The following is a 12,614-nucleotide window of genomic DNA, read 5'->3' on the forward strand; positions in this document are numbered from 1 at the left end:
CAAACACTCAGGTACAAAGTAATGTTTTGGTTGACCTTATCATGACCTTTGAAAGCTGCATATAATTACAGATAACTACAATGAAAGCATTGGATGCCGTTTAGATTATTAGCATGGCCAAATATTTTTCAGCAGGAAATATTTGCATTGCCAAGCTTATCTCAATTCACCAGAATACAGGGCTCTCCATTTCAAACCACATTCAGGTTTGGTCATCAACACATGAGGATGGACGCAGCTCCTGTTAACCAGACTAACTCATCTACCTCCTGCACCGTGGAGTCCTCAGTGGAAACGTACATGTATCCAGCTGTTTATTCTCTTTTTTTTATTGTGGGTTTACCGGCTAACTGCCTGTCTTTGTATGTAGCCTGGATGCTGATGAGGAATGGCAACAACATGGCAGTGTACCTCTTCAACCTGTCCATCTCTGACCTGCTCTACACTATCTCTCTGCCTGTGTGGATAGAGCTGGCCCTGCAGAGACCTCTCGGTGGCCTTTGCAGTTTGGTAGCAGTGATCATGTACAACAGCTTCTACGTAGGCTCGGGCCTCCTTTGCTGCATCTCTGTTGATCGCTACCTAGCAGTGGTCTATCCTCTCCACTTTCACTGGGTCAGAGAGGTGCGGACAGCAGCAATAGTGAGTATTGCCCTGTGGACTCTGGAGATTACCATTCACATTATCTTGCTTGACCACACGGGGGCACTGCAAGCTTTCTCCTCAAGAAAACTATGTGAGGAGCGAATACCCATGACACAAGAAGACGTCAACCTCGCCATTACACGTGTCACGCTGGGTTTCTTGGTCCCTATCTTCATCATGACCTTTTGTTTTCAGCAGATCATGCAATCGCTCAAAAAGAACACCTCAATCCTGACAGTGGAGCGCAGGAAAGTGGGACTGCTGCTGTTTTACCTTCTTCTAACCTACATAGTGGCTTTTATGCCCTACCAGATTGTCATGCTGATGAGAGCCATACTGGAGCCAGGGACCTGCTCCTGGGCCACAAGGCTTAGAGATCCATACCTGGTCACTGTCGCCACGACAACCATAAACAGTACACTGGATCCCATAATATACTGTTTAATCAGCGAGAGCGCTCAGAGAGAGTTAAGGAAAGCTGGAGAGAAATGTTGGGGAGTTTTTCTGAGAAAGAAATTGTCAGAGAGTTCTAATCAAATTCAGTCAGTTTCCTAACTGAATTATCTATTTGTTTACATTTTAACCCATAATTGCAAATCAAATTAAATGTTAATGACAATATTGTATTGATGCGAGGGTGTCTTAGATAATTTAGAAGAGCACAGTGCTGTTTCTATCCAGGAATGAAACTAAAATGTATCCTATGTAGGGATAGTACATTTATAATACTTTAAATATAAATAGAGTCATTTACATTTATATTTACATACACAGAGATGTTGTATTTCCACTTCTGAGTGGGTATTTTATAACTGTAATGTACTGCTTTGTTTGATTTTGAACAAGATCATATTGGCCTTTATTTAATTAATTGATTTTATGTCTGACAATAAAACTTGAAAAGCAGGAAATCTAAATAATTTTCATTAAAGTTCATTTCCTTTTTGTGGGTTGGTATTACTTTGGAAGATCATTATTTTATTAGTCAAACTTTGATTGGCTAATAACATTTTTACTCAGAGCAAGGAATGTGGATTTTGTCCCCCTGTCACTTACACTGACATTTCTTTATGAAGGGATCTCCTTGTAGGCAGCATGGACCGGATGTAACAGCAAACAAAAATACTTTAAATGTAAATAAAGACTTGTGAGAATAAGAAAAGCTCAAAAATAATGTATGTGCCTATCATTTAGGAGCAGGTAGGCTCAGCCAACATTATTACGCTGTGGAAAAAATAAGTCAAACAGCCTTTATCAGACACTAATCAGCATCACCTTTACCCGGGTTCATGTCTATGTTGACACACCAAACATGAAGACAAGCAGTGTCATATAGGCTTAGTTATTAAATTAAACCTGACATGTGGTCTGTTACACCGGTAGTTTGTTCTGCCATGGCCTGTCACCCAGAGTAAGTCATACGGTACTCAGGGACGACTCTTCCTGTTCCTCTGATCCGGCTGACCAAGCAGTGGAAGAGGAGACAACCGAATGAATCCACTCTGCATCTGCTTTAATGTTTTCATGTTGCTTTTAATTACTTTTATGGACATCATTTGGAGCGGAAACTCTTCTGAGTAAAGAGTAAGTAGATCTTTATACGAGTTCAATTTAATTTGTGGTTTATTTGATCTGGCTAGAGGAATAAATGAATGTTTATGGTGCATTTGAAGCCTAAGTATAACAAAGGTTGTTCATGTTCTAGCCCATTAAGTAGCCTTTTATTAGTTATTGCTAACCACTCAAAATGCATTAGTTTTAGATTATTTCCCACCTTCCAGGGGTCTATTGATTTTGATGCATTTCAGAAAAGTAAAAAAAAAATACTTTTAGTCTTGATTTTATGTAGATAGTCTATGATAGCAAACATCTGATCAACAATTGCTTTTGTCACACCATGTTTTTGTAATGCGGAAATGCAGGATGTGTTGTGAAATGACCCTCTTCCATAAAAGTGCAACATTAGAGGTTTTAAAACGACACACTACTAAGTTTAAAGTAGACGATTACTAAAACCAAATATTCCCTGGAAGGTGAACAAACAAGACTTTGTTCAATATGTTAGTTTAGGAAAAGCAATCTGTGATTTATTTGTTAATAGGCCTACAAGTGAATCTTTTGGGAATTTAAACAGTCGCTACATTAAGTATGTCACTGATATGAAGTTGAGAAGCTCAGATAAGACCTATAGGTTTTTTAATATCAAATTATAAAGTAGCAGAGGCAAATATATTTGAATTTTTGTTCTTGAGCGTGACATAATTCTGTGGCGCAGTGGATAGAGCCTTGGTGTTGGGATCAGGGGGTCACAGGTTCAAACCCCACTGCATGTCGTTGTGTCCCTGGGCAAGACACTTCACCCCAAATTGCTCCTGTGGGGATTGTCCAGAGTATTGAGTATGTAAGTCGCTTTGGATAAAAGCGTCTAATAAGTAACATGTAATGTAATAATAATTGAATGTGACATATTTGCTTATTTCTTCCCTTGTTTCTCTGCAAAGGTATGAGCACATAAACTCCACATCTGCAATGGAAAACTTAACCCTGAGCTCAAATCAATCAGAATGCTACCCAGTTGATAGCACTTCAAGGAGGAGGTCGTTTATGTTTTTCTACCTGGCTATCATCGTCACTGCCATCCCATCCAACGCCTTCTCCCTGTACGTGTCGTGGCAGCATATCAGACAGAAGAACGGTCTCGGTGTGTATCTATTTAACTTGGCGCTGAGTGACCTGACCTTCACCATCGGCCTTTCCCTGTGGTTGGACTTTCTGTGGAAAGGACTTTGGATCCACGGAGGCTACGTTTGTATGCTATCTGTGTACTTCCTCTACACTAACTTTTACACCAGCGAAGCTCTCCTCTGCTGCATCGCTGTTGACCGCTACCTAGCAGTGGTTCACCCCTTTAAGTACACTTTCTTGAGGAAAGTGAATACTGCAGCAGCAGTTGGTGTTGCCATTTGGTTGTTGGTGTTCTGTTTCAACGCTACAACCATCTCTTGGGAGGACTCATACCATGAGTACAACAAGTTTGCAGTGTGCTTTGATATTTTTCTCCCGCTGTCAAGGAACTTTGTCTGGGCTAATGTAGCACGCTTTATCCTGGGCTTTATTATTCCCTTTCTCCTGGTGGTGTTTTCCACCTGGGGAATCTGGGAGGCCGTCAAATCCAATCAGGCCACAAAGGAACGAGAACGTAAACGTATCCTAAAGCTGCTGACGGTAGTTCTGCTCTGTGTTTTGTTCTGCTTTGGGCCTATCCACGTCATGATGCTCCTCCGCACACAAATGGATGACTGCAGGGAGGTTGCATGGCTCCTTTACCCATACAAAATCAGCTTAGCTCTCTCCAGCTTAAACTGCCTTGCAGACCCTCTCCTTTACTGCTTTATTACTAGAACGGGGAAGGAAAATGTCAATCAAGTTGTTCTATTCTTCCAGGTAAAGAAGAGGAGCAATGATGAAGATGTGGTGTAGTTTTAAAAAAAAAGTAAATAGCTAAACTATATGACAAATGTGTGGTAAGCTTTAGAGTTAGAGATTAAACTATATGATCCTGAAGTTTGTATCAGTTGCAGACACAAATGTTAGAAAGTTGTCAACTGGTAAAGATTCTCAGCTATTACGCGACAAAGCTGGCAGTGTTGGCAATGTTGATATGTGTCTCGTTGACGACAAATCTCATTACACTAAACCAAACAATGGGTTACTCTGTCTCTAAAACAACTTCCTGGTACCGGTCTATAGCACCCGAACCCCAGAAGAAGTGGTGGAAGAAGGATTCTGTTTTGTTTTTCTTAGAGTAAAAATACTTTTAACATTCTGTGAAAAAGACAATCCTGCATTCAAAATCTTATTTAAGTAAAAATATATCAAAAGTATTATCAAAAATATGAGTACTCCCTGCTGTTATGGTCCCTTGATGTCAGTCTTTCAAAAATAAGAAGTTTAACTATACTGCACATAATAAGTCTCCTTAAGTAGGTACAATTCTGTTTTTAGGATGTGTGCCGTGTCACACTTCGACCTTTCGACACACACATACATTGTTCTGCACACACCAACATGTTTAAATTGACAGTTTACTTTGCTTGTACTGTACACCTCTGCTATCACGGCAGACAGCTGTGTATACACTTCATCAGCATGGACTTACATGCAACAGCTGTTCCAAGGAGGAGTATTTGTCTAACATCAAAGCTATTCTTTTATATAAAATGCTCTCTACATAAGAACGAAATGCAAATTTGACACCATTTGTAGTTTTTGTAGTTTAAAGTAAAATAACAAACCCATTGACTTTAATCAATGGGCTGGGCTATGAACACAAATCTGACTGGGGTTCCATTTAAGCTTATCTTACAACACCATTTGAATTTTGGCCAAAAACAAACGAGTGGTTGTCAAGGGAAGTGTATATTTGAGTCAATTATTTTCTCCTTTTCGAAAGAGCTATTTCCATTAAAGAAAAAAGGACATATGACTGTAAAAGATTAATAGAAGCTGCATCACTCACTTCGAACAAATGGGAATCTAATGAAGTTTCAAAAAGAAAGGCTCTTTTCAGTAAACAGAGAATTGTTTTTATAAACTGGTCAAATGTGTGGCAGACTAAATGTGGATATATGTGGCTCTCTAGTGGACAATTATAGTAGTGCAGTAAACCATTTACACTGCTTACACTTTGAACAGTGGTTCATTACCATTTGCACATATTGTTTTATGACGCAACCTGTAGTGTTTTATGTACTCCGATTAAACCGCAAATGGTGAATATGTGTCTTGTCTTTTTTTAATAACATGAGTGAGGATATAAAAGGTGGCCTTAGGTGGTCATTCTGGTGTGTGTAAAACACAGAAACAATACAGTCATGCAGCTCATACACACATGCATGTACAAACATACAAACACACATGCACACACAAACTTTGCAGGTATTAAAATGACACACAAAGTTAACCTATGGAGACCAGATTTATGGTTCCAGATGACAGGTGAGCCCCATTAATGTACACTCACAATAATAATAATAATAATAATAAAAACATTATATAGCGCTTTTCCTGGTGCTATTATATATATGTAATGTATTAAATGACATCCTCAGAAGTGGGCAAATCTGCAAGATTCCCCATCTAACATTTCCCGTGTTTAACATTGGACCTTCATAACAACAAAGTCAGGCAAGGAAAGGTGTCCTTCCATGTTAGTCCTTGTCTTGCCTCTTTATTCCTTCCATCCATTCATCCATGTCAGATAATATGCTTCACCTATCGCTAAATAACCAGATGGAGGTTATAAAGCCCATTCGAACATCCATCTTCACCTCTCACCTTCTAGTGTCCTTGACTCTGTAAGAGACAGCATTCATTATGTAAAGCACAGGTAGGGATAGAGTTAGCTGAGGATCAATGGGCTTCTTAACCTCTTAAGCCCTGAGCCTGTTGTTCAGGTTTCAGGATCGAAAATGCTATGCCCAAAACAAATGACTATAACTTAACTTCTAAAAGGGTTATATGAATAATTTCTTTTATCAAAGCAAGGTTATATCTGTGAGTTGGATGTAGAAGTGTCAGAATCAATATAGATGTTTCTGTGTCAGAGTAAATTCAGATGGAACATAGTAAAAAAAGGTCAATTCTGACCTCCGCCTAAAAAAAACCCATTACTTATAGTGAAAACCACCCTTGAATGATGGTATGATAGACTAAAAGCTTTAGGAATCCAAAGTATAACACATAATAAGTACCCTGTATCAATATTGAGGCAAAACCAGTTAAATTTGACCATTTTAGAGAGGTTTCTTTGGGAACATTTTGGCACATTTGGATACCATCAATGCCATTTGACCTTTTTCAGGTACCATACTGAAATTTTTTTTTATTATGACTATAGGTAATCATTCCATCCAAATACAAGTGTTTTTATAAAAAAGAAATATATTTTTAATTTTTTTTAAATTACATTTCTTTTTTTATGTAAATGGTGTGTGTGTGTGTGTGTGTGTGTGTGTGTGTGTGTGTGTGTGTGTGTGTGTGTGTGTGTGTGTGTGTGTGTGTGTGTGTGTGTGTGTGTGTGTGTGTGTGTGTGTGTGTGTGTGTGTGTGTGTGTGTGTGTGTGTGTCTGTGTGTGGACTTTGACACAGTCCTTACATGTTTATCACCCGACTAACACTTCTAGGAAGGTTTACTTACACAATAATAACTATTATTATTATTAATAATATTCAGAGGTTCAACAGTTGCTTAATGGTATGAGGGTCTGCTCCTTCTCAGGCATGATGAATGGTGGTCTTTTTTGTGTAGTCACATTTAATGAAGTATGATGCTTGTTGGAATAACTAGGCAAAGTGTACAAAGCAAGTTGCAGTACTGTAGATGATCCTTTGTTCAAAGTGTTGGGGTAAAAAACATCAACAGTGAATCCGTCTGTATTGACCAGATTACTCCTGGTATCTTGACATTAAAAAGATCCACCTCTTTGGTTGGAAAAAAACACATCTCGAATCAGGATGCACAGCCACATTTTGGCACAGCCAACATCGCGATGTTGGCAGGAAGGCTGTGGGGGCGGTCATGGTAACGTACACAACCATGTGCCTCAATCTAAACTGAATACGCAGATGTGCTGAAGAAAGGAAACAGATGGAGAAATAAAGTGTAGAGTCGTGATGTCAATGTTACATAAGCCATTTGTTATGTAAACTTATAATATATCATCTATGTAGTTTTACCCCAGTAATTTTAATCATGTTTATACATCTACTGTATAGGCTGCACTTGCTACACCTGTAATACATCCTTCTTTATTGACTCTTGAGAATAAAGACATGCAGTAACCAGAACTGAAACAGAAATGTAGTCTCTATCTCCACATTTAAAATCTAGCTCATAGGCTGAAGGCTTAAAGAATAATCTGAACATAGTTAGTTTAGTTACTTCCCACGAGTTCATATTACACCTATTTTTACTTCACAAGTATCTCACTTGCGTCGTTTGCGCTCAAGAGCCTGGACCAACAAATACCTCACCGAGCGCACTAAGACACGCATCTACCAATGTTGCGTGGTCAGCGTCCTGCTGTATGGTTCCGAGGCGTGGTCAACTTACGCGCGGCACGAAAGAGAGCTAAATGTTTTTCACATAAGGTGCCTGCGCAACATCCTCGGGATCACATGGCGGGACAAGGTCACGAAAGAGGCGGTGCTGGCGCGTACGGGCAGCAAGTCAATGTTCCAAACACTGAAAGTCAGGAGGCTGCGGTGGCTCGGTCACCTTCACAGAATGACAGATGGCCGCCTGCCAAAGGCCATCTTATACAGCGAGCTGAGCGCTGGTTCCAGAGGCAGAGGACGACCACTGCTGCGCTTCAAGGATGTCGTAAAACGTGACATGAAGGCCCTGGACATTGCGACGGACAACTGGGAGAGGCTGGCGGAGGACCGGACGAAGTGGCGCCAGCAGCTGCGCGAAGGTGATGACAGACTTGACAAAGACTGGATTCGTGGACTTGCTCAAAAACGTGGACATACTGTATCTCTCTGATTGCACTGTACAATCTCTTGTAGATTTTCTTGCCAATAATAATAAAGTTTTACCCCAGTGATTTTAATCGTGTTTATACATCTATAGGCTGCACTTGCTACACCTGTAATACATCCTTCTTTATTGACTCTTGAGAATAAAGACATGCAGTAACCATAACTGAAACCGAAATGTAGTCTCTATCTCCACATTTAAAATCTAGCTCATAGGCTGAAGGCTTAAAGAAGAATCTGTACATGTAGTTAGTTACTTCCCACGAGTTCATATTACACCTCGGCTCTTTTTACTTCACAAGTATCTCACCTGCCAGACACGTTGTCAGGCAGATTTCACACTTCTCTCCCAATGGATTTCATGTCAAGCATGCTGGGCTCCTCCTGTGACTGTCTGACACTCCCCGCAAATCTTCCTCTTCATCAGGGAGGACACTGTTGCTCTAAGCACTTTCACACTTTCCACACAACAGCTCCCAATTCCAGCAACAACTCTCTAAATCTATGTGGGATAACAAAAAGAACTTGAAGGCAGGGGGTAGTTGTTTAGCTTGTTCATTTAAAAAGACATCTCTGCAACACAATACGTAATGAAGAAGACATAATGTCAAAACGAGTTCTGTTGCTGAACTTATATGGTTGCCATACTCAGTTATCTGAAAAACCACATCTTTCTTTTATACAATGCTGGTTGTACTATTTTGTCCTTTCATTCTATGCTACTTTTGCAAGGCTTTCCTTGAGGGCGAAACATGATAATTTACATGTTTTAAGGGAAGTGCATGTGAGCATGAATCACTTGATCAATGTTTAACAGGCAGTGCATTTGTTTTATGCTCTCCATCACACACAAGTGACTTCTCTATCTGTTGTTACCCTTGCCTTATTAAAGATCACTTGTAGATTCAGATGTGTGTTCATGTATGCAGGCCCATCCCTGCAGGGTGAGACACAAAAGCTATTTTCTCATTCGTACACACACTCTTACAACATACAATTCTTCATAGTTTTGTGATTGTGCGGAGGCCCTCGGGAAAATTGCACAGCTCTCTAATGGCTCACTAAGAGCTGTAAAGCAACAGCACTCTGATAGTTGACATCAGTTACAGTAATGTTTCTTTAACAGTCACTGCGCCAGACAAAAACTGGCCCCATAAAAGATGCTATTTGGCGTCAGAGAAGTTGTAAGGCATGGAATGTTCAGTTTGTCTCACTCTAGCAAAGTGATGTATGGAGGCCAGATGGATCAATATACTTTGCCAAAATATCAAACACATTCATGCTTCTTTCTATTGCATACAAACGCCAATTTCAAACCACTGCATAAATCTTAATGTTCAGGTTTCATTTTAAATTGCACCTAAGACTGCATGTACCAATGGGACATATGCATTCTTCTTCCTTCCCTGGTTTCATTTTAACCAGTCATAAAAGGAGGCCTTTGGGTGCAATCAGATGAGGGTAGCCACCCATCACACTTCCTTTCATCCCCTACGGGGGGGTAAATAAACACAGTTGATAGAAGGAGGTTCAACACTATGCACACAGAATGAACAGAGGTAAATGGAGGAAGAAGGGAGCTGTAGAGGAAGACCTGCTCCACCCCACTCCTTCCTGCAACCTACGCTCCACTAATATCAACCTCCTGGCTCGACCAATCAAAACCAGGCATTGAACATGGGGCGACAGAGCCATTCTCCCTCCCTCTGGAAACTCTCTCCCCAAACACGTTCTTGCCAGTTTCAAATCTAAACACACCTTTTCAGAACTGCTTTTAATGCATGTTTCATATTGTGCTATATATATTTTTGTGTGTTTTTTTTATATAATATAATATAAAGTGTCCTACCCATTTACTAGAGACTGCACGTGCACAGTTTTATTAACAAATAACAATGAATATGTTAATATACTACATAAACGATCTTTAACTAAATTATTTACATTCTTGTACATTTTCTATTGAGGCTCTGAAAATGTATTCCCACACAAATGTGCATCATCATTCCTGCTTCAGCTCATCCTTCAAATCATGAAGCATGTGATACAATGTCATATTTATAACTAGGATTGTATAAGGGGTGAAAAATAGTTTCTGTTACCTCAGAGCAATGAGTATTCCAGTTGATCAGGTTCACCTGTGCTTTCAAATGTAATAAGATTTATTTTTTCTTAGTTTTCAGTGTGACTGTGTTAGTGGGGTGTTGCTTATCTCTGAGATTGTATGGTGTTGTGAGAGATTGAGTTATATTTGAAAAGTATTTTCTTACATAACAATGTATATGGGATCATGGAAATACGTATAATGGAAATACAAAACATCCTATTTTTAATCTAATTATAATTCCTGAATTGTATATGTGACTGTTACTAATTGCATGAATGGCACTTTTAATCATCACCTCTTGTTTGTCCAGATATTTCAGTTTCCTGTGTTTCTTCCAGCCTCTTCCGTATTGCCGATTGATTCTCCGAGGACATGAGTAAATACACTAATGAACAAAGATATGACTAGAAAGCAGTTGAGTCATCATATGTGTGAGTGAGGGACAGATGTAAAGATGGATGGGCAGAAAGATAATGAGAGACAAACAGGGGGGGGGGGCAGAGTTGGCTGAGGTCACTTGCACCTTGAGGGGAAACCAGCGCACACACACACACACACACACACACACACACACACACACACACACACACACACACACACACACACACACACACACACACACACACACACACACACACACACACACACACACACACACACACACACACACACACACACACACACACACACACACACACACACACACACACACACACCCACCCACACACACACACACACACACACACACACACACACACACACACACACACACACACACACACACACACACACACACACACACACACACACACACACACACACACACACACACACACACAATTTATAGCTCTGCCTTTACTGACTTGTCTCTCCGTGATTAATTCTATTGTGGAGCTGTCAGCTGCTCTTTCTTCTTGGGTGCCTGAACACACTTTGACACACACGACTCTTACTCCGAGCAGTAGACACGCACTGATGGAGACCTTGGGCACCAGCATCCTTTAAAACGCTAGTTAGCTACAAAATAATGAATTCTGTAATTGAATTATACACATGCAGCATCAAGGCAAATTCAAATCAATTATATCTTGTTAGGCTTACACGTTGAAAGGAGTGAAAAAAAGTGATCAAAAAAGTTCAATTTTGCAGAGAAGCAATGCTTTGTTCACATATTGTGTTGGAATAAAATAAGTCAATTGAGAGCATTTACAATGTGAGTTTGAGTAGGAAAGAGACAAAATAACAATATACAAAATTGCTGTAGAAAATGCTATCATTGAATAATGTCATCTATAGTAGAGCACTATAAGAGCACATAGGGTTAGGGTACTGTAAATAAAAAAACATGTAAATATATAATATATATATATATATATAAAAGTACACAAGGATAATAACATTATGCTACATACCTTGCTAAAGGACCCTTCACATTGTTTTACAGTATATGTCACATAAATGAAGACCATTATGCTAGAGGTCAAATTTAGCCATTAGTGTTAAATGGACCATAATTCCTCACAGCAACCTGCCAGTAGAAACCCCATCGACCAGAAATGTGCGGTGAAAAAAGCAAAATGCCTGAAAGATAATTGAATGATAGCCAAATACCATTAAGATGCTTCAGTTTCAGTTCATGCTGTTTTGCATTCTGGCTCATTGACACAGTGTCTTGACTCATTGCTGACAGAACAAAACAACCATTAACGTTGTAATTGTCACTAAACAACTATCCCTGTTCTAGTATCACAAGTCATAATACCTGATCTGAAAAATAAACAATATTTATAATATTTCATTTGCAGCAATAATTCTAGAGAAGCAACGATTCCCAGTACAACATATAACGAAATACTATGCAAATTGTTGTGTCTCGTCAAATGTGCTAGTTATGTATTTTGTCTGTCATTTCCTGTTTTATTTTCTATTTACCTCTTGTCTTTCATTTCGGGCCGTTTCTTCCTCCCCTTGTGTGTTTTTTCCCGCCATCATCAGTGTCTGCCCCGCCCCTGACTGTTTCCACCTGTTCCCACTCACCTCATGTTTAAATAGTCCTGTCTCTCCCCTGTCCTGTCAGTTTGTCTTGTTTGTTTCCCCGAATGGTCGTGCCAATCCTCTACTCAGAAAGGATTGCTTTCTCTCATGTCAGGTTATGTTATTTTGTTGATTTTTGTAGGCTTAAGTTTTTTCTTAAGTTCTCCTTTTGTTATTTCTAGTTATTTCCTCCTTGTGAGCGCTTTTTGTTTATTCCAGCACCTACTCTGTTAAGAGGGATTTCCTGATCATTGGAAATAATAAATACATGTTATTACATTCAAGTC

General features: G+C 39.5%; 2 protein-coding genes across 2 annotated transcripts; both read left to right on the forward strand.

The window, feature by feature from the left end:
- Positions 1-228: 228 nt before the first annotated feature.
- On the forward strand, positions 229-1,370 carry LOC307013059 (ovarian cancer G-protein coupled receptor 1-like; the record flags this gene model as incomplete). Its single annotated transcript, XM_079640280.1, has 1 exon — positions 229-1,370. The coding sequence occupies one exon, from the start codon at positions 229-231 to the stop codon at positions 1,198-1,200; it is 972 nt and encodes a 323-aa protein (XP_079496406.1). The 3' UTR covers positions 1,201-1,370.
- A 644-nt stretch (positions 1,371-2,014) lies between these two features.
- gpr65 (G protein-coupled receptor 65) lies at positions 2,015-5,422 on the forward strand. The gene is made up of 2 exons (XM_079640513.1): positions 2,015-2,229; positions 3,147-5,422. The coding sequence occupies exon 2, from the start codon at positions 3,175-3,177 to the stop codon at positions 4,123-4,125; it is 951 nt and encodes a 316-aa protein (XP_079496639.1). The 5' UTR covers positions 2,015-2,229; positions 3,147-3,174; the 3' UTR covers positions 4,126-5,422.
- The last annotated feature ends 7,192 nt before the right edge of the window (positions 5,423-12,614 follow it).

This window comes from Notothenia rossii (assembly GCF_949606895.1).
Source record: "Notothenia rossii genome assembly, chromosome: 7".
In the NCBI taxonomy this organism is placed as follows: Eukaryota; Metazoa; Chordata; class Actinopteri; order Perciformes; family Nototheniidae; genus Notothenia; species Notothenia rossii.

What these genes read in the sequence shown, in the direction of transcription:
- gpr65 (XM_079640513.1), top strand. Translation starts at nt 3,175, where the DNA reads ATGGAAAACTTAACCCTGAGCTCAAATCAATCAGAATGCTACCCAGTT.